This window comes from Macaca nemestrina, chromosome 5 (genome assembly GCF_043159975.1).
Source record: "Macaca nemestrina isolate mMacNem1 chromosome 5, mMacNem.hap1, whole genome shotgun sequence".
Taxonomy (NCBI): Eukaryota; Metazoa; Chordata; class Mammalia; order Primates; family Cercopithecidae; genus Macaca; species Macaca nemestrina.
The window spans coordinates 130,213,807-130,240,682 of NC_092129.1; the positions used below are offsets into that span (position 1 = coordinate 130,213,807).

At 46.5% G+C, this 26,876-nt stretch overlaps 1 protein-coding gene across 1 annotated transcript in view; it reads left to right on the top strand.

Annotated features, from left to right (window-relative positions):
* Positions 1-9,645: 9,645 nt before the first annotated feature.
* LOC105490861 (translocation associated membrane protein 2) overlaps positions 9,646-26,876 on the top strand; it is an 80,538-nt gene continuing 63,307 nt past the window's right edge. The window contains exon 1 of the mRNA XM_011756831.2: positions 9,646-9,910. Coding sequence (XP_011755133.1) covers positions 9,791-9,910 — 120 coding nt within the window. The 5' untranslated portion in view covers positions 9,646-9,790. The remainder of the gene's footprint in view (positions 9,911-26,876) is intronic.

Consider the following 26,876-nt stretch of genomic DNA (forward strand, 5'->3'; position numbering starts at 1 on the left):
ACCACTGCACTCCAGCCTGGGTGACAGAGTGAGACTCCGTCTCAAAAACAAACAAACAAACAACAACAACAACAAAAAAAAACAAAGATGTCTCCCAAATTAGAGGAAAACAGTACCTGAAATTGTTCCCTGGCTTCCCAAATGTCACATCCCAGTATTTTTCTGGTGGTGGGAATTCTGGCTGAAGTTTACTCATGTCTAGTGTCAAGTTGTGTCCTTTTTTTTTTTAAGTCTGTTTTTAACAATGCTCCCCTCTTGCCATCTGAAAGTCTGGTGGCACATTCATTAGTTGCCGGGAATTGCTCTGTCTCTAGCTGAATGAGAGCTGGAAAGGGGAAACTGGGCGCAGTGGTCAGAGCCCTGGAGCTGTCAGGAGTCCTGGTTCCCACACCTACTCTGCCACTGAGTCACTAGTGGCCATTGGACAAGGGACTTGGTTTTTCTGAGTTATCGCCTGTCTGCTAAAGGAGAACAGGCATAGGGTTCAGAGGCAGTGCTGGGAGCAACAGACCAGGAGGGAGGGGGGCCTGTTTTCAACCCTGCTCATGAAATCCTTACTAATGGCAGCAAGATCTGAGCCTTCCTTTCTTTGCTTCTAAAGTGAGAAAGTGGATCTATAATGTTTAAGGTAGTTTCTTTTTTTCTTTTTTGAGAGACACAGTCTTGCTCTGTTGCTCAGGGTGGAGTACAGTGGAGCGATCGTAGTTCCCTGCAACCTCCATCTCCTGGGTTCAAGCGATTCTCCTGCCTCACCTTCCCAAGTAGCTGGGACTACAGGTGTGTGCCACCACACTCAGCTAGTTTTTGTATTTTTAGTAGAGACAGGGTTTCACTTATATGTGGGCCAGGCTGGTCTCGAACCTCAGGTGATCCACCTGCCTTGGCCTCTCAAAATGCTGGGATTACAGGCATGAGCCACCGTGCCCAGCCCTAAGGTAGTTTCTAATACCTCAAATCTTAATTGCATTCACTCTTATATTTAGCATATTTGATGCCAGGAGGAGATTTTTTTTCTTAATTTTTTTTTTTTTTTTGTAGAGATGGGGTGTCTCCCTATATTGCCCAGGTGATTCTCAAACTCCTGGGCTCAAGTGACCCTTCTGCCTTGGCCTTCCAAAGTGCTGGGATTACAGGCATAAGCCAACATGCCCAGCCCTGGAGCAGATCATTTTTAACCCCTTGCTCCTCTCAATGAAAATGAAAAGAATGCCACACACACACACACACACACACACACACACAGACACACTGCATGCCATGAAACAAATGATAGTATTGGCATTATGCCCTCTATTTCACTAGCTTAAGTTTTAAACACAAATAAAAGGTTCAAGTGGTCATGTAGAATGACAGAATTAAAGTAACCAGTCCTGTTTCTTTGTCTTTACAATCGCCATGCTATCACTGTTTGAAATTTTTAGTTTAAACACAAGAATCTGTAGTACCAGATTGGAGAAGTGAACTGTGTCCCAAACAAACTCAGATGATTCCAATAGGGTATGAACAAATATGTGTACCTGACACTGCACACATCAGAGGCTGATTGGGTACATGAGTTTCTAGGATTAACTTGCATGTAGAATGCAATGTTTAATTTTTTTTTTAGTTTTTTGAGACAGGGTCTCACTTTGTCACCCGGACAGGAGTGCAGAGGTACAGTGATGGCTCACTGTAGCCTTAACCACCTGGGTCAAGCTATCCTTCTGCCTCAGCACCCCCCTCCCCCAGTAGCTGGAACTACAGGTGCATGCCACCATGCCTGGCTAATTTTTTTTTTTTTTTCAGTAGAGATGAGGTCTTGCTATGTTGCCCAGGCTGGTCTTGAAATCTTGAGCTCAAGCAATCCTCTGTCCTTGGCCTCCCAAAGTGCTGGGATTGCAGGCATGAGTCACTGCACCCAGCCTGCAAAGTTCATTAAAAGATAAATAATAAAAATATGCTAAGTTGAAATTTACATACATATTATTAAGATTCTAAACAGCAATTGTTTAGAACTTAGACCGAAAGATTTGGAGGAGGGGAGGAAGTATTTTATTCCTAAAATTGTTTAGCATGTGCAGCACATGGTGATAATAAAAAAGCGGATCAATTTTCAGTCAATTTTAACATTAAATCTTTTATTTTGAAATATTTTTAGGTTTACAGGAGAATTACAGAAATAGTAGAGAGATTTCCCACATATCTTTCATCCAGCTTACATAACCATGGTACATTTATCAAAACAGAAATTAACATTGGTACAATACTATTAACCAAACTACAGACTTTATTTGAATTTTATCAGTTTTTCCACTAATATCTTTTTTCTCTTCCAGAGCTAAGTCCAGGATAGTACATTGCATTTAGAGCTGTATCACTGCTTTAAAATTCTTTCCAAATTCACAATCCCTCATTGCCTGCCCTGGGGGCTGACCGCTTCCAGCTCCCCTACTCCACTTGTCTTGATATACCCCTGATTCCACTAAATTTTTGTGGTATTGGGGGTAAGAAGATCTAATGGCCTCAAGGTAGCAATGGTGTGTTAAAATTTTTTTTTAAATAAAAACAAAATAAAAGAAGATCTAATGGTTGTGAAGTCTCATCCTTTGGTGAAAGCTGCTGTTGAGCCTGATACAATATATTCAACTGCCAGAGCACAGATACTTCTACTTTGTCTAGCTGGAGATTCTTTAGCCAGGTACTCCTTGACAGTGATTGTTAGGTAAATGACATTTGCAAGGTTTAAGTGCCGAGTGCACAGAAATCAGAAAGCAAGGCTTGTTTTAGGCAAATGTGCCACATATCTTGTAAGGTAAAGATTTAGATAAAAATATAACTGGTGAAATGCACTGAAAAAAAAATCCTGGCATAGACACTCTGGATGCCTGCTCCACATAAATTCTCCATTTTTCTTTTCATCAGAGTTCTTGTTTTGTTCAGGTAAAAGGTAGCCAGGCTCTTCAAAGGAGGCTGGACTTTTTCTCAGCCTCTCTGAGGATGCATTCTTGGTAAAGTTAATCTAATCACATCAATACCATTCACTTTGCCAACGATTGGTTTAGAAATGGGCATGAGATACAATCTGGTCAATAAGGCATGAGGAGAAGTCTGAGGTTTCTAGGAAAGTTTTCTTCACTCTTCAAAAGTCCCTTTCCTTCTTGTCTGAATTTTGGGTCTTGTTGTTTGAGTTATTCTGTGTTAAAGGATAGAATACCTGGAGCTGTTGCAGCCACTTTGTAACCATGAGGGGTAAGCCTGCAACAAAAGCAAACAAGTTTCAAAGTGGGTGGATAGTGAGATCCTGGTCTTTGATGCATTACTTATCCCTAGGAATGAACTAAGTCTGGGCTTCTTGTTACGTGAGAAAATACATTTTCCACTTTGGGGAAAGGGCAGCTACTGGAAAGAATTCATCAACACAAAAGCATGCTGTGCTCCAAGTAGATAAGGTTGGGGATAGTGGTCATTCTTACACAGCCCACAGCAACAGCATCTCTCATTCAATCATGCATTCAACCAATATCTGATGAGAAAGGGATGTGGGACTCTTGTGCTTTATGCTGTTGGACTATGACAGTACTCCATGGCAGGATTCATGCCTTGAAGGATTGCACTATGTAATGAGGGGTAAAACTCATAGACAAACATACCGATTGCAGGAGGAACTGGTCCTAGCTGATAGCTACACACAAATTGCTGTGTCGATGCCCCCAGACTAATGCCATGAAGCTTAGTGATAGAAGAGGTGCACACTCTTTGTTTTGAAAGGTGGTTAACATTGAGAGGTGAACAAAAACACACAGACATAGGGATTGGAAACCATAAGTTCTGTTTTGTAAAGAGGGAGTAATCTAATTTAGTTAAGAGTTGAGGCCGGTTGCAGTGGCCCATGCCTGTAATCCCAGCACTTTGGGAGGCTAAGGTGGGCAGATCCCTTGATGCCAGGAGTTCAAGACCAGCCTGACCAACATGGCAAAACCCTCTCTCTACTAGAATACAAAAATTAGCCAGGCATGGTGGCACATGCTTGTAATCCCAGGTTCTTTTTGGATACTTGAACCCAGGAGGCAGAGGTTGCAGTGAGCCATGCCACTGCACTCCAGCCTGGGTGACACAGCAAGGCTCTGTCTCAAAAAAAAAAAAAAAAAAAATTGATACAGCCGAATTGTCGGCAGCCATGACTAGATAGGTAGAGAGGGAGAGGTAGTGTCTGCCTTACAGTGCTGTGCTTTAGGAAGCCTGAGCGGGCTGAAGTATGGTCCAGCAAAGGGAACCCTGTGCTGAGAGCCTGACTGGCTGGTCTGAGTCCAGCTTCAGCTACCTACTTATTATGTGGCCCTTGGTCAGTCATGTCTCAGAACAGCTACAAGAAAGGGCTGGTAATAACTGTCTTACCTCCTTCACAGGGTGACTGGAAAGTGCAATATAAATGTAAGGGGTTGTTATTTCCTCCACATCCAGATGGAACTGTATTCACCCATTTTTAGGTCCCTGATCCTTGTCAGGAGAGTTTTCCCTTTTGTTCCTATTGCTGGAGCCACCCTCCGGTCTCCTCCTCGGTTTCATCACTGATCTCCTGTATCTCAAGTATTTTCAGTATTTCCCTGTCTCCTGGTTTTTCCTCTCTGTCTCCAAATATGTTCCAATCTCAAAAATTAAATATAATTTAAAGATCCTTCCTTAGATCTTCCATGGCCCTCAAAACACCATCCATTTCTCTTTTTCTCACAAAACATTTTTTTTTTTTTACAAATAGACCTTTTTACCCACCTCCTTTTCTCAACTTCTACCTACTGTTAAGCCCACTCCAATGTTCAATTAAGTGGTCTCTAAAAGCCAGGATGGCTGAATCTAGGGGCTTCATCTCATTCTCGTTCTGCCTGATTCAACCCGTCCTTACTGAAATTCTTATGTCGTGGCTTCGTCTACGCCACCCTTTCCATTTCCTCATCTTCCCCCATTCTGAGTGTCGGGGTTCACCAGGATTCTGCTGACCTCAGACTTTTTCTCATTCTCTCAGGAACACTCATGTCACCTGATGACTTCAACAGTCCTACTGAAGATGAACTGAAAATACTTTAGTTGTGATTTTCCCTCCCCAAATTCAATCCAACAGTTTCCAACTGAGCTGTCAAAGTGTTCCATGGCTCCTCAACCTCAGCTTGCTCAAAGTGGAGGCCACCTTCTTCTCCTCCCTTAAACATGCTCTTTATTTGCTATTCTAAATAAATTTTTTAATGGTCCCACCATCATTTCTGTCATCCCAGATGCAAGTTCTGACTCATTGAACTCCCTTTTATTCTTACTGCTACTGTTTTTTGAGAAGTGCTAGCCAGACACAGTGGATCATGCCTGTAATCCCAGTACTTTGGGAGGTAGAGGCAGGAGGATCACTTGAGCCCAGGAGTTCGAGACCAGCCTAGGCAACATAGGGAGACCCTGTCTCTAAAAAAAAAAATAAAAATTAGCCAGGCATGGTGGTGTGCACTTGTAGTTGCAGCTACTCGGAAGTTGAGGCAGGAAGACCACTTAAGCCCAGGAGGTTGGGGCTGCAGTGAGCCGTGATTGCATCACTGTACTCCAGCCTGGGTGACAGAGACCCTGTCTCAAAAAAAAAAGAGAGAGGGCCGGGTGCGGTGGCTCAAGCCTGTAATCCCAGCACTTTGGGAGGCCGAGACGGGCAGATCACGAGGTCAGGAGATCGAGACCATCCTGGCTAACACGGTGAAACCCCGTCTCTACTAAAAAATACAAAAAACTAGGGAGGCTGAGGCAGGAGAATGGCGTGAACCCGGGAGGCGGAGCTTGCAGTGAGCCGAGATCCGGCCACTGCACTCCAGCCTGGGCGACAGAGCAAGACTCCGTCTCAAAAAAAAAAAAAAAAAAAAAGAGAGAAGTATTCATTACTTTACTGGACTGTTATAATAGTTTCCAAAGTGGTCTTCCTGTTTAAATCAGGATGGTCTTCCATAGTCCTGATAGTTCTTCTCTAAAGACAGATCTGGTCATGCTTAAAAGCTTTCCATTTCTTGCCGGGCGCAGTAGTTCACGCCTGTAATCTCAGCACTTTGGGAGGCTGAGGCGGGTGGATCACCTGAGGTCGGGAGTTCAAGACCAGCCTGACCAACATGGAGAAACCCTGTCTCTACTAAAAATACAAAATTAGCCGGGCGTGGTGGCACATGCCTGTAATCCCAGCTACTCGGGAGACTGAGGCAGGAGAATTGCTTGAACTCGGGAGGCGGAGGTTGCGGTGAGCAGAGATGCTGCCATTGCACTGCAGGCTGGGCAACAAAGGCGAAACTCCATCTCAAAAACAAACAAACGAAAAGCACCAACTTTCCATTCCTTCCCATTGTTTGCAGAATAAAGTCACAATTCTTTATCACAGTATGCAAAACCTGCCACAATCCAGCTCTGTCTTAACTCTCCAAATTCATCTACCACACCTTTTCTGCATTCTCTGACAGTACAATCTGTCAGGTAAAGGCCCAGCCCAAATGACCTCCTCCCCACACCCCCAGACAGAATTAAGTTACCTTTTGCTTGTACTCAGAGTGTGTATATTTCAGGTTATTCTTTTTTTTTTTTTTTTTTTTTTTTGAGACGGGGTCTCGCTCTGTCACCCAGGCTGGAGTGCAGTGGCCAGATCTCAGCTCACTGCAAGCTCCGCCTCCCGGGTTCACACCATTCTCCTGCCTCAGCCTCCCGAGTAGCTGGGACTACAGGCGCCCGCCACCTCGCCCGGCTAGTTTTTTGTATTTTTTAGTAGAGACAGGGTTTCACCGTGTTAGCCAGGATGGTCTCGATCTCCTGACCTTGTGATCCACCCGTCTCGGCCTCCCAAAGTGCTGGGATTACAGGCTTGAGCCACCGCGCCCGGCCTCAGGTTATTCTTAAGAGTCACCAGCATCACACTGCATTGTAATGATGTCTGAGTCTATTCTAAAAGATTGTAAGCTTAGCAGTATTAACTACTTCTTGCTGTATAAGAAATTACAGTAAAATTAGTAGTTTAAAATAGCAAATATTTATTCTCTTCCAGGTGCAGTGGGTCAGGAATCCAGGAGTGGCTTACCTGGCTAGTTCTGGCTCAGGGTCTCTCATGAGGTTGTAGTCAAGAGATTAGCAGCGGCTGATGTCATCTGAAGGCTTGACTGGGGCTGGAAAATCTGCTTCCAAGGTGGCACACTCATGCCTGGCAAGTCAGTGATGGTTGTTGGCAGGAGGCCTTAGCCATATGGAGGATATGCCTCCACAGGACTATGAGTATCCTCACAAAGTGGCAGCTGGTTTCCTCCAGAGGGAGTGACCTGAGAGAAGGAAAGCAGAAACCCCAAATGCCTCTTCTGGCCTAGTCTTGGAAGTCACATACCATCACTTACGCTATATTCTATCTGTTAGGAGTGAGCCACTAAGTCCAGCCCACACTCAAGGGGAGGGGAATGAATTGCCTCTTTTTGACAGGAGGAATATCGAAAAACTGGAGGACATACACTCATATGCCATGTAATGATGTTCTGGTCAAACAATATATATAACAGTTGTTCCACAAGACTGCAATGGAGCTGAAAATTTCCTATCACCTAGTGATGTCATAGCCACTGTAACACGGTAGGGCAATGCATTAACCACGTGTTTCTGGTGATGCTGGTGTAAACAAACCTACTGTGCTGCCCATAGTATAGTATAGTAGTGTAGTGTAGTGTAGTGTAGTGTAGTGTAGTGTAGTGTAGCAAAAGGCCGGGTGCAGTGGCCTGTAATCTCAGCAATTTGGGAGGCCCAGACGGGCAGATCACTGAAGGTCAGGAGTTCGACACTAGCCTGGCTAACATGGTGAAACCCTGTCTCTAGTAAAAATACAAAAATTAGCAGGGGGTGGTGGAGGGCACCTGTAATCTCAGCTACTAGGGAGGCTGAAGCAGGAGAATTGCTTGAACCTGGAAGGAGGAGGTTCCAGTGAGCCAGATGGCATCACTGCACTTCAGCTTGGGCAATAGAGAATCCGTCTCAAAAAACGGCGGATCACTTGCGGTCAGGAGTTTGAGACCAGCCTGGCCAACATGGTGAAACCCCCATCTCTACTAAAAAATACGAAAATTAGCCATGTGTGGTGGCACACACCTGTAGTTCCAGCTACAAGCTGAGGTATGAGAATTGCTTGAAGCCGGGAGGCAGAGGTTGCAGTGAGCCACTGCACTCCTGCCTGGGCGACAGAGTTAAGACTCTGTCTCAAAATAATAATAATAATAATAAGAATAAGAATAATAATAATAGCAGCGGTGGGGGTAACTGTTAAATTCAACCATCTGAACCTATAAATAAACCAATTGTATAAAGTTCAACCTCACAGATGTGGCCGCATGTTGAAAATTTGAACACATCTTCACAGCTGGAAAATCGAGGTGCTTCACAATTCTTGATCTTTTCTGTTCCTCACAAGACGAAGGTTCAACTTTGAGAAAGGTCAGTCTTGAAGTTAAATGAGGTTTAGTCCAATCTAGGCACTACTTTTTCATTTCCTTGAGAGTCAGATAAGGGAATTACAGACCCAAGACTGTATGCTAAGTAAGGTGGAGTGTAAATTGAGGAAGTAAAATTTCTCTAGGAACTCCATCCTTTCTCAATTACATTCCACCCCGTGCCACTTTTAAAAAATCATATTTACTTAGAAGTGAAACAACTGTGGACCTAATAAAAAATGGAATAGGAATTAGTTTTTTGTTCATTACGTAATTTCTGCACATCTAGAAAGTAACTGACTCCTTCATTACTGGTAGGATTAAATCCAATATTTGAGAATATAAATTAATTTATTAAAAACACCTTTTGTCCTTCCAGGAGTACTTTTAAGACAATATTAAATAGAAACTTTCAATGAGAAAATGCCTTCCTTTTTTGCTTCTTCTGATTAATATGTAAGGTAGACTTTCGGCGAGATGTGTGTAGCTAATTAATGGTGGCGTGAGGTTCCCAAAAGTTACTGGGCAAAACTGCAATCATCCACCCTCTCCCCGCATTGGAGGGAAAGCTCCCCTAAGGCAGGGTTTTTCGGTGTGTTGATCTGCGCATTCACACAACCTGAACCGTGCCTAGCCCACTGCAAGTTCTCGATAAATACTTGAGTAATCTCCATTCACTGATCGTCCGTGCAGGGCGCTGTGGCCAGCGAAAAGGCCGGTTCGCAGCGTCCCTGCTTCCGCCGCACCCGCGCTGCCCTCAACCCCCAGGGCCACAGCCCGCAACCCCGAGAGCATCCGGCTGCCCGGCCACCCCCGGGGCGCTCGCTGCCTCCCGGGCCTGCCCTTGCCGCGGAGGAAGGAGCAGAGCGAGGAATGGGAAACCTGGGCCCACTTCCTGTCCGGGCAGGCCCGGGCGCCCGCCTCCTCCGCGGCCTGCTTTCTCCGCCGTGAGCGGCTGAGCCCCCGGCCCCGAGAATGCTGCCGGGCGCGGCGCTGGCGCGGGACGAGGAGGAGCCGGGTCCCGCTCGCCGCCCCCGGACGCCTCCGCCCCGGCCGCCAGCGCGTGCCCAGCGGCTAGAGGGTTAAGCGCGCGGAGGGCGGGGCCGGGCGCGCCGAGTGCGGGCAGCGGGCTGGGCGGGGGCTGCGGCCGGGGGCGGTTACGGGCGGCGGGGGCGGGGGCGGGCGGAGGAAGGGGGCGGGCCCCGAAGTTGTTCCGCGCTGGGCGGGCGGGCGGCTGTGGGAGAGCGGGCGGCGGGCCGGCGGGCGGACCGGGCCGGGGCTGGAGAAGTTTGCGCTGCGGTTCGTGAGCGCAGGGTGCGGGCCCCGCCGGCCGCTGCGCGCCCGCTGCCATGGCTTTCCGCAGGAGGACGAAAAGTTACCCGCTCTTCAGCCAGGAGTTCGTCATCCACAACCATGCGGACATCGGCTTCTGCCTGGTGCTCTGCGTCCTCATCGGGCTTATGTTCGAGGTGAGAGCCTGGGGAGGAGGGAGCTGGAGGGACAGTGCCCCCTGTCGTGCGCCACCCGGCACACCCCTGCGGGTCAGCGGGCCCTCCTCTGATCTGGGGCTCCTGGCTGCCGTGTACGTTATCTGCACCCCAGCTTTGTGCACTGTATCCCTCCGGCCTGTACCCCGGACAGCCCAGACAGCACCCTCAGCTCCGCGCCGTGCCAGCCATGCCATGCTCTGCCGCTCCCTTGGGGACTCACCGTATCCTGCAGCTCTGTCTGCAGCCCTGAAACCTCAGCCTGGCCTCGAACCAACCGCCGCGCTGCCACCCTGGCTTGACGCGTGGGGTTTCCTTTCTGAAGTCCGGGAGCCAAGCCCAGAGACTCCCAGACCGGCAGTCATTGCACAATCCCCTCTTCCCCCGAGGGGTGGCCACTAGCTCTTCTGGGCTTTTCCAGTAGGAGAGACCCTGACCCTTTTCCACTTCCTATCTGATTTTCTGGGTGTTTTGCATCTCAGCTCTGGAACGTGCTGGGATGTTCACGTGTGGCCCTGGCCCCATCCCAGCAGTGGCCTTCTGCGCTCCTCTCGCTCCCACTTTTTTGCTGTGCTATAGAAGGCCAGTTTTTGGATATCCTTGACCACTCCGTGGACTGTCCCTTTAGATACATCTGCGGCGACCCAGAGCTTCACCCCCTTTACAGAGACAAGAAGAGAGACAGGGATACCCTCCACTTTTTGGGGAAGTTGATTCTCTTATAGTGTAGGAGTGGTGGGCAGAGGATGGGGATCCCACCCCGACAGCAATGTCCTGGTGTTGGCCTCCCAGGCAGGGAGTTGTAGAAAGCCAGCAGGGGGTCAGAATTCACAAGACTGATGGGAAGGATTCCCTACTCTTGCAGAGCAAGAAAAATGTGATAGTCAAAAGTGGGAAGAACTGGAGGAAGGTTGGAATGGGTTTGTTGCGGTATATCTTGTCTCAGAAGTGAGATATATGAGCGACATTCCCCTCACTCTCACCGCGGTCTTCTCTGGTTCCTGAGACTCCTTGTCCTCCCTTCTGGGCCAGGTTGCTTCTTGCATTCTCATGGTTGGGTTAGGAAGCTGTGATCATTTACAAACTTCCTCGGAGATGGAGGATGGCTTGCCTGGCTAAATTTCCTTCCCTGTCCCTCTGTCTCCGGGTTCCCTGTATCTCTATGAATGACAAGGGCCCTAATTGGCTGGCGAAGCTGCTCTCAAGCTGGGAACATTCTTGTGGTGGCCAAGTCAGGGTTGGATGAATGAATGTGTCCGTGGCTGGGCTTTAGGGTCTGTAGGAAATAAACGGTGGTACTAGGACTGGGGTCTCCACTCCAGTTTTTGGTAGTGCTCCTTTAATTCAGTCCCTCTGTCCTTCCTCTCCCTCTCATAGCTCTCTCTAGTGGTATATTGGATCAGGCTTGCTCCACCTTGTTCTGGGTTCTCCCCTGGAAGTGTGTGGTGTCGCACAGAGTCATATCCCTGTGTCTCAGTCCCTGTTCTGTGACTAGTCTGACTGAAAGCTGACTGCAGCCTCAGTTTCTCCATCATTAAAGACGTTCATAGAACTGGTCTTCCGCACAGGGTGATTGTAAGGTTTAACTGAGATCATATCAGCAACAAAAGCCATAACATCTACCAACATGAAAAAGTCTCTTGTGCCCGGAGCCCTGTGATTATTTATTATAATAACAGCTTAACGAAATAACAGAATTTCCTTTGCCCAGTGCGTTCTCTCCTGTCTGTTTGCTGTCCTCCATTCTAAGAGGACTCCAAGTGCGTGTCCCCAGCCTTGGAGGGTGTGGCTGGAAAGATACACGTGACAGCTGTAAACCTCAAAGCCACAGGCTCTGCAGCGGCCAAGTTTCTCGCATAGCCTGTGGCTCTTTCGTATTTCTAGCATTTGTTAGGGTTTGTGGCCCTACCTGCTTTATCTTTGCTCAGAAAGAGCTGCCAGCGCTTTGAGTTTGGTACCTACCTCGTTCCCCCGTCTCTAGTCTTATGGAAAGTCCTGTGCATTAAACCTGCCACTCTAGAAGTTGAAAGGTGCTAAGAACTCTTACTTCCAGTACCTGGTGAAAGAGAAAGGCCCAAGACGAGAAAAACAACAAACAAACAAAACTACTCTTTCTCCCCCTTAGGCTTGGATTAGGGAATGTACCTAGGCCCCTGGTTGAAATGCCTACAGGCCCCCTTTTCCTGCCAACCCCATCGCTTGTGCCCATAGCACCTTGAACCTACAGGACCTGCAGGGCAGCTGTCTCCTTCTTTTGGAGGTACTTTGTGAGATCATCAGTCTGTGCTTCTCTGGGAGAAAGAGGGCTTTGCCCTAAGCCTCCAGTAAGAAGGTCTTGTGTTCTTTTGTGCCGGGCACATGGCGGGCGGCCTCACTGTCTTTACCTACTGACTAACTCTCCACAGAGATAAGTGTTCCTTTTGGTGGGGAGAGGGAGTTTGGAACTGCGGCCTCTATCACATGAGATCAGAAGCGTCCTGGATACTGTAGGTACCACAGAGAAACAAATATGGGCATCGTCATACTCAGAGTAAAGCAGGGGGAGACGCCTCATAACCCAGCACAAGACTGGCTGGATATCACTTAGAATCTTCTGGGTTTCCCTCTGGAAGTGTGTGGTGTGCATGTGTGGGTATGTAGGGATGCATATGGTGGGATGGTAGGTGCAACTGGGGACTCATCACCCTTTTCCTAGAAGTGACGACAGGAAGAGGTACAAGGGGAATGGGAGAAATGGGTGAGAGGACATAGGCTCTTGGGGTTCTGACTTGGCCCCAGCTAGGATGCCTTCATTCAGAAGCTGAGCCAGGAAAACTCAATTATAATTCTTCCCACAAAGAGCGACTTTCTTGGCCATTCCTCCCTCTGGGGTCCTCTGACCTGCGTCTGCTAATGGGCTGGGTCCCTCTCCCGCTGTCAGCCCACACCCCAGGCGGCCACAGCGCTTGTGTCTGCATTGCATCCCTGCCTTGCTCTTTCCCCAACTCACTGGTCACCTCTTCTGCATTCAGGGGGCTTCTGTTTCCCTGTTAGGGACCCCAGGGCTTACTAGTTCTCTGTCCCCAGGGAGATGATGACTCTAAATTCTTTCCCTTGGGATAATTTCCTTTTGGGAACACACATGAAAGGCTGTCTCTGCTCTCACCGCCCACCCCTATCACTACCCCAATTTTGGTTTAGTTTTGAGCCATCCTGTTTCAAAGGCAGGGGGCAGCTTTCCCTCCCTGAACCCAGGTTTTCTCCCAGTCCTAGAGGCTGCTTGGAATAGAGAAGCTGCTCTGTGCGGCCACAGCACTTGGCTAAAAAATGTCAGGAATGTGGAACTTTATTTTCCCCCTCCTTCCTTTCCACCGTTAAGTCTGCTTTTGGGAGAGGTGGCACGAGGGGGAGTTTCTACTCTACTCTTTGGTCCTTCAGTCCTGTCTTAGGTGGAGTCTGGCCTGACCGTCAACCAGGGTATGGACAGCCGGTTGGAGGGTATGTGTGTCAGATTTGAAAGTAGCCACCTCCCCCCACCTTCCCTTCTCCTTCCAGTGTCCCGTTCTGTGCCACGTTTCAAATTGAAACAGGCAGGAGAAGAGGAAAAGTCTTTCATTAGTGAATGGAGAATGAGGAAAAAGGGGGTGCACTGAAGAGAGGAAGCAATTTATATACTACCTTTCAAATGTCATTTCAAGACTGAAACTTTTTTTTTTTTAAAGCTCATTTACAGGCTCTGCAGCTGCAAAGGAATGTTTCCACAATTCTGAGCCTATCATTTATAAGTTTGGTTTCTTTCTGGTCTGTGGTGACTTCAAGGTTTAGGGACCCAGAGGAGTTCTTGGTGGTGGCTGGTTTTTGCTTTTTAATTGTTTTGGAGGCAGATTTGGCAGATTTACCTTTTCTTCAGGAACCACCTTCTTCCCTGCTCCTGACACTGATTGACTTGTCAGGGTGAAATGTTTGTAGCATATACGATGGAGCCCTTTATGTCACCACCTGCTAGTACATGGCTTCCATGGCACTGGTTCACATCCTCCCAGACATACCTGTAGGCATCATAACCTGAAATGTGGCTGCGGGTCCTGTCTGTGAATGTTAGCAGCATCATAAAACAATCCTGTTCCTATTGTGTTCATAGAAAGACATATGCAAATGGCACACATATACATCTGTGGACATGGGCCAACTTGAGAAGGAGTCTCGCTCTGTGCTCTGTGGTGCGATCTTGGCTCACTGCAGCCTCTGCCTCCCAGGTTCCAGTGATTCTTTTGCCTCAGCCTCCCAGGTAGCTGAAATTATAGGCACGTGCCACACACCCGGCTAATTTTTGTATTTTTAGTAGAGACGGGGTTTCACCGTGTTGGCCAGGCTGGTCTCGAACTCCTGACTGCAGGTGATCCGCCTGCCTTGGCCTCCCAAAGTGCTAGGATTATAGGCCTGAGCCACCGCACCTGGCCTTTTTGACTAACTTCTAATGCACTTTTGAAGAAGTGCCTTTGCCAGCTTTTCTAGTTCCTAACTTTATGCATCTCCCTTTTAGCCTTTTACTTTATCCATGGTGTTCTAGAGAAGTTAGACAGGAAACCAAGGAGGGTTACTTATTCTCTTGGGCGCTCTTGTTCTGTGGTTGGATTTCTATACGGATGCCTCCATGATATGAGCAACAGAGCAGACATTTGGAGCTAGATTTTCTACTGGTCAAGCCTCAAGTGTAATCCTATCCTATGGGATGTAAGGGCACACTGATTTTTCCTGTTTCTTTCCTTGGCACAAATGTGATATCCAGGAAAGTGACATTGATCGGCTAATGACTTTTTAACCCTAACTACCCAGTGAAGGCTAATATGTGTAAAAATACCCAGCACTGTATCTGGCACGTGGACACTTAATGGTCTCAACAAGTACACGGATGACTATTGTTATTGACTTCATTGGTGGGTCTGGGAGTCTTATGTTTCATCCTCAGGTGGCTCACTGAGCTTCCTGGCTGTATTTTGTTTTAGAGATGATATGTTTTGAGATGGAGACCTTTCCCCAAAGTTCTCCACTGCTAGCCATCTAATCTCCAAACAGACCAATCTCTCTACCCCAGAACTTCTTTTCCCCACGGAGCCTGGTGGTGCAGCTGCTCCACGGAGAACACCTGTTTTCTCTTTGACATCCATCTTATTAGAACTCAGGCTGTGGGTACTGGAGGGTCTTAGGGCTGCCACTATTAACTTTGTGGAGAAGCAAAAACCACAGGGAGACTGCCCTGCAAGTTAAATAGGTACCACTTTTCTTGCCTGCTCTGTTGTCTGAACCCTCAGTCACTCGTTTCTCGGGGGCACCGTCCGGACCAGTCACAACAGAGCGCCTTAGTCCCGACTGTTTGTAGAATAACATGTGTTGCTATGGTGAAAGCTTCACTCTGGCAGGCATGAGCTCCTTTTTGATCTGCTTCTTCATGGGCAGGGGCCCCAGAAATCACTCTGTGGCATAGTTGATGTACCTCTCGTTCCCACCCTGATAAATGACGAAGCCAGAGGGTTGATAAGAGCGGATTAGAGTTCCCAAATGACAGAAGTGCTTTCTAATCAGCAAGAGCGCTATTAGCAGGCTTTGGTGGGAAACTTTACTGATAGTATCTCTTAACCTTTTTATTCAGCTCTGTGTATCTGGTATCCATTGGTACCTAATGGTTAAAGAAAAGAGCGGGGGTGGGGGCGGGGGGGAACAGTAAAAGTACTAACATGGTTCCTGAACAGCCCTTCTTATTTCACAAACAGACCTTTATCTTTTATACATTCTATTACTTTGCCTTGGTATACCTCTACTGTCTCAGATGTCCCACAGTAGAGGAGAACCACACCTAACTTGGTCGCAGCTGGTTAACATTGCGAGTTAACTGTGTGGTTTAAAGAGCTTTGCAAGTGACTCTTGGAAAAAGTCCTTGCTTTTCAGCAGGGGAAATGGAGGCAGGGTGTGTGTGGGGGGGGGGGGGCAGGGGGGATTGAGGCAGATCTCTGAGGCCTCTGGTGAGTTTATAGGAGCCCAGGATTAGGAGAGGGGCTGCCCTGTGACTCTCCACTAAGCCACGTTGCCTTGTGATGGCTTTCCTCATTTGTCTGGAGGGGGCTGGCAGCACTTTACATCTGTGAAATGCTTCACTCGCCTCACCCTGTAATCGGGATGGTTTATGGGGGTTGCCATACTCATCCAGAGCCTGGCTTCTAGAGCAGAGACTTGGCCAAGGACCATCCACTCCAAGTTAGAGTCGGAGCCAAAATAAGAACTCAGCAACGTCTGGCTCACATGTAGAGCTCAGCCCTAATGCTTCCACAAATGGGGCGTCTATGGAATGTAGCCACAGGCTGCTTTATTTTTCTTTGTCTGAGTGGAATCTGTTTATTACCTGGAAGTAATGTCTGTGGCTCTTTGTTCCACTTGGAGGCTTTTCTGCCTGGAACAATTATTGAAATTTGCATCTCCCTGAAAGAGACTACAGGGAGTGACCCAAATGTGTGTGTATATAATGTGTGAACATAAGCAAACACACAGGAGCTTTACCTACTAGTAAAGTTACTGCCTGCTACTACCCAGCATCTGTGTAAGAGAAGATGACTCTGGCTGTTATATTTTTACTGCCCTTATCATCAAGTTAACATTGTAGCTGTAGCTCAAGGGCACATCTTTGCTGTGTATTTTATAAGTTTAAAATCTTAGAGGGAAACCTAAGAAGTCTTCTACTGTGTTTATAGAAAAACAAAATAAGACCCTTATTGACTGGGAGATTTGCCCAGGATAGTAGAGTGAATTTTTGGCAAAACGGGGGCTAGATTCCAAGTCTTCTGACTCATCTCTGGTGGTCTTCTACAGCTCTGCCCACTGGAATTCCAGACTCTACCTTTGAATGCCAATATTTATGTAGAAGTCTTGAAATTGAGTGCTGTGCTCATTTATTTGGCAGCTTTTTATTGAGTGCTTGAGTGCCTGTTCTGGGCCTGTGCTGAGCTCTGGGAATGCAGAGATGAATAGGTGGGGTCCCTCTCCTCAAAGAGGTCTTAGTGTGGTAGCTTAAAGCTGATAGATTGTTTGTGGATAGGAAACAACTTGTGTGTCTTCAACTTGATGTGAGTGACAGGTGCGTACTCAGACTATTGAACCTCAACCTCTAGCCATCGCTGTTGATGGAAGGGGTGGTTTATTAAATTAAGTAATAATGCCCTAGGTGTAGTGTAGTCAGTATTCAAGGAGAAGAGTGGCGGTCACTTTTAGATACCTTGTGAGGCACAGTTGGTACCCTTATACATATGTTATTGCATAAAGGCAGTCTGTTTGGGCTGCTGTGACAAAAATGCCATAGATTTGGTGGTTTAAACAACCTACATTTCTTTTTTTTTTTTTTTTTTAAGATGAAGTCTCGCTCTGTCGCCTAGGCTCAAGTGCAGTGGTGCATTCTTGGCCCGCTGCAACCTCTACCTCCTGAGTTCAAGCGATTCTCCCACTTCAGCCTCCCAAGTGGCTGGGACTACAGGCACCTGCCACTATGCCTGGCTAATTTTTGTGTTTTTGTGGAGATGGAGTTTTGCTATTTTGGCCAAGCTGGTCTCGAACTCCTGACCTCAGGTGATCCAGCCGCCTTGGCCTCCCAAAGTGTTGGGATTACAGGCATGAGCCACCGCGCCTGGCCCTGCCTTTATTTCTCATAGTTCAGAAGGCTGGGAAAGTCCAAGACCAAGTTGCTGGCCTGTATTGATTGAAACCCTGGCTGGAGTTAGGAGAACTCTTCCATATGGTTTCTTAAGACTTTAAACATCAAACCCAAACATGATCTATAATGTCTTTTTTGGGTTGGTGGAGCTGATGATTGTACCTCTGATGAGAAGGACATAGCTCTCTGAGCCTCAATTGCCCTGCCTTTGAAATGGAAAGAGGACTTCTTAATAAAGCCCCTGAATTTTGCAGGGACAGAGTATTGTTAGTTTAATCAGTTTGTTCCTTCATCTTTATTATTAAAGTGTAGATATTCTCTCTTAGAGTGTGTTTAATTTTTCTTTTTATAGAGAATTTTAAAAAGAGACTGTTGAGGGGCCCACCACTGTTATGAAGACTTCTGTGGCTATTGGAGAGGGAGAAGGACATACCTACCTCAGGACAAAGGGTAGAGACAGAACTTATGCAATCATTTATCAGCTCCTTTCCTGAAGGTTAAGAACAGTCTGGGAGCTCCTGACCTGGAGGAGCAATCCCAGGATAAACAGGCCTTCCCTCCAGCAATTCCTGGAGTCCTGCAGGAAATCACAGGGCCTGCTTCACAATGCCTGGTTTCCGGCTGAGAAGAATTCCTCAGAACTCAGAGCAGAATTGGAACTTTTCAGACCCACGCTTTTGGAGTAGTAGAGACTGTGTTTTTAGTTTGTAGTCCAGCTTTGTACTGGATCAACTTGTGACCTCAACGGGCAAGGAATAACTTGTTTATGTGGATTTTGTGACTGTTTGGAGGAGGAATGTTGAAGTAGAAAGGAACGGGTGGTAGTTGATTTAAAAAAAAAAAAAAATAGCAGTTTGGGCTCTGGTTTAGGTATGATGGCTGGAACATGTGCCCTTCTTTCAGGGCTCTTAAGGGATGAGTTATGGCTGGTGCCAGTGGAAGGCCTGCAGCATGGAGGCGTGCAGTGAAAGGGGCGAGGACAGGGGCCTGGCTTCTTCCATTACATAGCCTTGTGGCCCATGCAAGGCCCTTCACCTCTCTAGGCCTCACCTGCTTCATGGATGTGTCGAATGTCTGGTAGCCTGGTTGTGTCTTCTTAAAAAGGGCCTGTAGAACAGGACTGGAAAATGTGTATAAAACTAAATTGCCAGTCAGAAATTGGGAGGAGAAGGAGAGAGGCACCTTCCCCCAATCCTGTAGCTTTAGGAGTAGTAACTAGGGAAACATTGTGCCTCCATTAGGTTAGTGGGCTCACTGCTAATCTTGGTTTCATTTATTACTTGAGTTGAAAGCAGATTCTAGCACAAATTCGGGGTTGGCGTGAAATACAGCTTAAAGGCAGAACCCATGGTGGAGAAGGAGAAAATCCGTATATTGGAAAGGAATCTGGGCTTGGCTTTGTGACCTTAAAATCACCATCCATAATGAACAATGTTGAAGTTTCAAAACTAAATCTGTGGCAATATGGAGAATTTGGCTATCCAGACTGATTCATCTGCAGAAATTTCTGGAAAGCTACCATTTTATAGCCCTGAAGTAAAAAGCAAAGTTGGTCTGCTGCATAGTACATTTTATTACCCAAGAAATGTAAAAGAAACATTTCTGTCATTCTTCGCCCAGCCTGGGAAATATCCACATTCAACACTATTCAACCATTTGGCCATTGAGTTTTATTTTATTTATAATCATTCAGCAAATACACTTACTCTGTACAAAACACTGAAATATGAAATGCAAGCCAGCTAACATATTTGTTGATACAACTCTCTCTACTGTGCTCAATTTGGAGCTTCAGAAAGAAGAGAATGTGACGCTTCTCAGCTACTCTTCCCTGCATTTCCTGGGTCCAGATAACTTCAGGCATGACATCTATGGCCTCGCCAGATTTTCACTGACCACTTACCACGCCTTTAGCCTGCAGCTGTGGCATAGCTAAGTGTAACTTGACCAATGTTGTTGGTTTCTCAGCCCTACCATTTAGGTTGCTGCTCACATGGCCCAAGGGACGTGAGTCTGAACTGAGCTGGTTTTGACCTCTTGCCCCTAGTTCTGCAAATGTTGATTAAGCAGTGCTTTTGTGTGAACCATGGTTCTAGATGCTGGGAACACAGAGAAAAAGGACACGTTGCTTAATCACAAGGAATTTACCATCTCGTAAGGGAGATAGATAAAAGGAGGCAAGTACAGTCACTTGATGATGACTACCCCACTTGAGCTGCCATGTGGGTCTCCTGGTCTAGCATACGGTGGTGCTCAGTAAGTGTAGTCTGCTAGAGGGGATGCTTTCGGAGGGGGTGGTCTCCCAGCTCAGAATAGGAATAGATGGATGCTAGATAAGGCCAAAGAAGGAGATATGGGAGGGCGATAGAACAGTCCATCCTTTGTAGACAGATGAGCTGGTGTGGAGCATTGGACACTCAGCACACTGGTGTCATAGGATGCTCTGGAGGTGGGACGCAGCGGGGACAAGGGACAAGGGTGGAGGTGGGGCCAGATCACCCGAGGGCCCCTTAGGTCCTGCCGTGGAGTTGAGACTGTCCTGGAGGTAATGGGAGCCTTTAAAGACTGTTAGGAAAGACAGCGGTGCGATGAGGTTGCTCTGGAGACTACCAGAGTGGTTTAGGGGATGAGATTAGAGATTAGAGACTAGAGATTAGAGACAGGAAGTCTGGTTAGGATGCTGGGGCACTGATCCAGGTGAGAAATTCCACCTGGGGACATTCCAGTCTCAACCCCCAACCAGGAAGCAAGCCCCCAAAGCAGCTGAACTGTCTCTGGTGTTGATTCAGAGACTTCAGAAACTGCAAGGCCGTTCTCAGCTCTCTTTCTCTTATGTTTCATGTAACACAGGCAAGCAGCAGGGCAGTGGTGGAGTGGGCAAGGACAGTGAAAGCTGGGAGAGAGAAAGGGCTTTTCCCTAGACCTTCTTATAATGCTGAGGTGTGCCGTGATGCTGGTGGTGCTCCTGTAACATGCACATCATTCCGTTTCACTGTCTTGCATTGCCTTCATATGGTTTATCACTGAAGTGTCCTATGGACTTATTATAATAAAAAAGGTATTTGTTTGCATCTCATGTAACTTCTAATTTTTTAAAAGGTAGGGACCCAGTGAGTTAGAACATCTTTTCCCTCTACCTTTTGTTTTATTAGCTAAATAAGCCATAAAGAAGTTTGCATGCAAGTACCGTGGCCTTACTTAAGGAAACTGGTTTTGTTCCGGTGTTCAGCGGAGGCAGAGGGAGTGGGAACTTCCTTTGTGGAGGCTTTTCTAGAGATAGTAGAGGTTGGGAGGGCCATGGCATGTTCGGTGGACAGAAGAAGTAGGCATGGCCTGTATGTGACGTTTATTCAAAAAAGTTACTTAGCACTCACTATGTACTGGGGTCTACCTATATTTTGCACCTGAAAGTTCCGATGAAGGTGTCAGTAAGTAATTTTTTGAAGTGCGTGTGATAACGTGAAGAAGACTGGTTGATCCATTGTATGCTGTTCATCTCTAAACTTTTGCCAGACCCCCTAGAAACAGATGCAGTGAGATTTTCCCTTTGTCTGATTTCTAGCAGACTAGTTGAGTATCTAGGGGTCTTCTTACCAAGGCCTGTTGGTGACACCACAATTTTATTAGCTCCCATACCGCCATCCCCATGCATGACTGTAGTTTGCATGATCTCTAGAAGAGGGAAATTCAGCAAGTGTATATACCGGAACCGAAACCTGCAGCCATCACTTGCCCTCCCCTGCCTTGCCCCCAATGTCTGTTCACTAAGTTCAGTGGTTTTACCTCCTGAATTGCCCTCAGGTCTCCTGTCGTCCTGATGATCTTTTGTTTTAGCTCAGGTACTTGATATTCCTCACCTAAATGGCTATGGTTGGTCCTAATAGCCGTCACGGGTTGTCTTCAAACACAGAGCTAAGCCTGGGTCTCCCTACTTAGACTCCTTCCAAGGTGCCCGCCTAAAGGCTGGGCAATTAGCTTGGCGTCAGAGCTTCCCTGCAATCTCAGCCTTTGTCCTGGACTCTGCACCTCCCACAGGCCTCATCCTTGCTCTGACCCTCATTGCAGACCAACCTACCTGTGTTCCCTGAACATTCCCTCCTCCTTCATGCTTCTCTACTTTTGTTCATGCACCATGCACTCCAAGTCATCTCATTCCCCGTTTCATCCTATAACTGCTATTTCTTTTTTAAGGCCCACCTCAGATATGGCAAAAGCACCACCTGCTCAGAAGGTGTTTCCCAGCCCCTCTGCCCTGAGAGCATTAATTCCTCCCTTCTCCCCACCTCTGTCTTTCTCTTGTTTATTCATTCAGCGAGACTTGGACCGAGCATTTGCTCTCTGCCAAGCCCTGTTCTTGGGGCTAGGGATAAAGGATGAAGAGGTGAAGATTCTGCCTCCATTGAGTTGAGAGTCCTTAGGGAGTGACAGTGTCACTGCTGCTCTTGTGTGTGGTGGGTACAGTGTGTCTGGGAAGGGAGCATAACCCCCCTGGGAGGGGTAGGGACCGTTCATTTTAAATAGGAGAAGTTTGGGCTGGTCCTTGAGGCTCGAGGGGCATGGGGCAGGCAGATGTGCTGGGGAGGGGGAGTTCCAGGCAGAGAGAAGGCATGGGCGCAGGGGGAGTATGGCAAGTGTCTCTATATTGCCAGAGTGGGCTGGGTAGGGGCCGGTTAAGGTTGGAAGTGGTGAAAGGTGACACCGGACTGGCAGGCAGGGTTCTGGCCATGGAGGTGTTTGTTTGAAAATTTGGGTTTGGTCCTCAGCTTAGGTAATAGGGAGCCATTGAAGATTTTTCAGCATGAGAGTGACTCCAATTTGTACTAGGGCGGGGCATGGCTCCTTGCGCTTGCCATGAGCCATCCCTCTACAACCCCAGGAAAGAGGTGTTTCACATGTTCTCGGTATCCCCAGCACCTCTGTACCTACCACGTAGTCAGGATGAATCTATCAGGAATGGTCCCATGTACACACAGGATGGTGTGTGTCTGAGTTGCCTTTCTGCTGCTGCTGGTCATTTGAAGCTTTTCTATCCATGCTGTCTCTTCTGGGTTCTCGGGTAATCAGTAAGAGATGCTTTTGAGCACATTAGGAATGCTGGCTACTTTAGCATGTGCATGCAGATAGCCTATAATCTTAGCCTTTTAAAGCTTAAATTTTTTTTTTTTTTGGAATAGGTACCATTAGGAGATACATTCACGTGGCAAAAAAAAAAAAAAAGTTTTGGAATCGGTACCATTAGGTGATACATTCATGTGACTCAAAATAAAAAACATAAAAAGGAATTCATTAAGAACTGCCCGTCCCCACCTGTTCTCATCCAGCTCCCTGTCCCCAAGTAACCACTTTTTTTTTTCTTTTTTTTTTTTTGAGACGGAGTCTTGCTCTGTCCCCCAGGCTGGAGTACAAGCTCCGCCTCCTGGGTTCACACCATTCTCCTGCCTCAGCCTCCCAAGTAGCTGGGACTACAGGCGCCCACCACCATGCCCGGCTAATTTTTTGTATTTTTAGTAGAGACGGGGTTTCACCGTGTTAGCCAGGATGGTCTCGATCTCCTGACCTCGTGATCTGCCCACCTCAGCCTCTCAAAGTGCTGGGATTACAGGCGTGAGCCACCACGCCCAGCCCCAAGTAACCACTTTTTATTGACTTTTATGTATTTGTCTTGTTGGGTTTATTTAAGCAAATACAAGAAGCTATAAATAAGATATATACTTATATCTGTCTATCTATGTGTCTGTCTCCTTTCCTATACAAAATGAAGTGTATTATTTACACTTTTGCACCTTGCCTTTTCAGTTAACAAAATATCTGGGCGGTCTTTCCATGTCAGTACGCAGAGAATTTCCTCATTCATGTGGAAGGCTGCACAGTCTTCCATTGTGCAGGGTCACCTTAATTCATTTAACCAGTCCCCTTTTGACAGACAGTTGGGTCGTTTCCAGTGTTTTGCTCTTATAAACAATGCACCAGTGAATATCTTGGTCCATATGTCATTTTGTACCTATATGGGCATTATCTTGTTGGATATTTTCCCAGAAGTGAGATGATAAGGTCAAAACGTTAACTGCATTCGTATTTTTGATAGGTATTGACAAATTGTACTGGTCCTTTTAAAATACCGTGTCCAGGTCAATGAATCAGTTAGCCATAGACTGTTTACTGTATACCCATGGAAATGTATGGTTACGTACTGAAAGTGCTACCAGTGCCTTCATTGATCTTGCTCCCTGCTAAATTCTCAGCATCAGAAAACCATGTTCTCACTCATAAGTGAGAGTTGAACAATGAGAACATGTGGACACAGGGAAGGGAACATCACACACCAGGGCCTGTGGCGGGGTGGGGAGGCTAGGGGAGGGATAGCATTAGGAGAAATACCTAATGTAGGTGACCGGGTGATGGGTGCAGCAAACCACCATGGCATGTGTACACCTATGTAACAAAACTACGTGTTCTGCACATGTACCCCAGAACTTTAATTAAAAAAAAATTCTCAGCATCTATCAAGTGCCTGGTATATAACAGGAGGCAAAATACATGTTGGAGTTTTAAAGTTATTCTGTTGGGCACATTTGGATCATGGGGCTTTTTCCTATTGATTATGTTTCAGCTCCTCTATGATGTTTCTGTTGCCTCTGGCACCTCATACAAGTTACTCGGGACATGCTTCCTCTTTTCACTTGGCCAACCGTTCCTCATTCTTCAAGCTGCAGCCCACTTTTTCTGGAAAGCCCTCCTTTTTCTCCCTGTGCTTCCCTTATCATGGTTCTGATGACCCCAAGTTTATCGTGTGCAGCCCGTCACACTCCACAACCTCTTTGTGCGTTCTTTGAGGGCAGGAGGCATTGCTTACCATAGTATCTCTAGTACCCAGCACAGCACTTGACATTCTATCGAATCTCATATTTTTTCAGTACATGAGTGGTAAAGTGGAATTACCAGTTGATAACCCCTTTTTATAGTTTTTTTTTTGTTTTTGTTTTTGTTTTTGCATTTTAAAATCGAGATAGAATTCACGTACCATGAAATTTACCATTTTAAAGTGTACGGTACAGTGATTTTTAAAGTGTATAATACAGTGATTTTTAGTGTATTCACTGTGCTTTATGACATTGCCATTATCTAATTCCAAAACATTTCCATCATCTTCACAAGAAACCTGTTTCGCCAGCGCAGTGACTCACACCTGTAATCCTAGCACTTTGGGAGGCCAAGGCGGGTGGATCACGAGGTCAGGAGATGAAACCATCCTGGCTAACATGGTGAAACCCTGTCTTTACTAAAAATACAAAAAATTAGCCGGGTGTGGTGGCGGGCGCCTGTAGTCCCAGCTACTCAGGAGGCTGAGGCAGGAGAATGGCATGAACCCGGGAGGTGGAGCTTGCAGTGAGCCGCGATCACGCCACTGCATTCCAGCCTGGGCAACAGAGCGAGACTCTGTCTCAAAAAAATAAAAAAAAAGAAACTCCGTCTCCACTAAAGTACAAAAGAAATTAGCCGGGCATGGCGGCGTGTACCTGTAGTCCCAGCTACTTGGGAGGCTGAGGCAGGAGAATCACTTGAGTCTGGGAGGTGTAGGTTGCAGTGAGCCGAGATTGCGCCACTGCACTCCAGCCTGGGTGACAGAGCGAGGCTCCGTCTCTACAAAACAAATGGACAAACAAAAAACTGTTCGGATTCATTTCCCATTGCTCACCATCCCACCTTAATCTCCACTTGCATCTCCACCCCAGCAACAACTCTCTACTTTGTGTCTCTGGACTCGCAAATGGTCATTTAATATAAATGGAATCATACCATATGTGGTTTTTAATACCTGGCTTCTTTCATGTAGCATGTTTTCAGGGTTCATGTATGTTGTAGCGTGTATAAGTATTTCATTTATTTTTATGACGGAATCATTTTATTGTATGGCAAAGTGCATATTGTTTATGCATTCATCAGTTGATGGACATTTGTCTCTATCTTTTGGCGGTTATGAATAATGCTGCTCTGAACATGCATGTGCAAATTTTTGTGTGGATGTCATGTGTTCAGTTCTCTTGGATATATACCTGGGGGGTGGAATTGCTGGGTCATTAAATAATTTTAATATAGGCAAGGAGCTAGCATCAAAACTATATTGAACAGCTTGTCTTTTTGATCTGAGAATGATAGCTCAGGGCCGGTACTATGAATATTGCCCGTTATTCTGGCTTGCCCCAGCAGTGCTGGTTATTGAGAGTTATATTTGACAAACTGTGAGCCAGTAATCCTCTGTGACTCAGAGCAAATGTTGTCAGAGTTCATACGACAGTTTACTGAATGCTTCTCACTGTGCTAACTCCATGGAGATGCCAAAACACACAGGACACAGGACACAGCTCTTGCTCTAACATCAGAATTCATTTGAAATAACCCAAATATCCACCTACAACGAACGGATTAGGTAAATTGTGATAGAGCCATACAACGGAATACTTTATAGCTGTTGGAAAGAGGACAAGATCAGTCTTTCTGTGTTGACATTGACTGATATCTGATAAAAAAAATAGATTACAAATTAGTATGTATAGGATGAGCCTATTTTAATAAGAAAAACCTTATGTTTATGTATGCACAGGCGACATCTGGAAAGATCACACACAGCAAGCAGACTGTCAACATTGGTGTCTCTCTAGGAGATAGGTTATGGAAGACTTCAGCTTTCAACTTTATATGTTTCTCTCTCTTTTTTTTTGGAGACAGTTTCACTCTTGTCGCTCAGGCTGGAGTGCAATGGCGTGATCTCGGCTCACTGCAACCTCTGCCTCCCAGGTTCAAGTGATTCTCCTGCCTCAACTTCCTGAAGTAGCTGGGATTACAAGCGCCTGCCACCATGCCCAGCTAATTTTTTGTATTTTTAGTAGAGACGGGGTTTTACCATGTTGGCCAGGCTGGTCTTGAACTCCTGACCTCAGGTGATCCGCCTGCCTCAGCCTTCCAAAGTGTTGGGATTACAGGCATGAGCCACTGCGCCCAGCCTATATGTTTCTTTTTAAAAATTTTCTTACAGTAGGTGTGTATTGCTTTTAAATTCAGTTAACTTCCCACAATTCTGTTTGGGGAAAAAACAACAACAAAAATAAAAACTTGAGATAAGAATTATGTCTGAACCACTAGATAGCAATGTAGGATATAATACCACATATTGGCATATGACTCAATGCAGATACATTTGTGGTAAACATAGTAGTTTACAAATGGTGTAAGTCCAGAGGTGAGAGAGTGTTTAGGTTCTAGCAATCAGGAAAT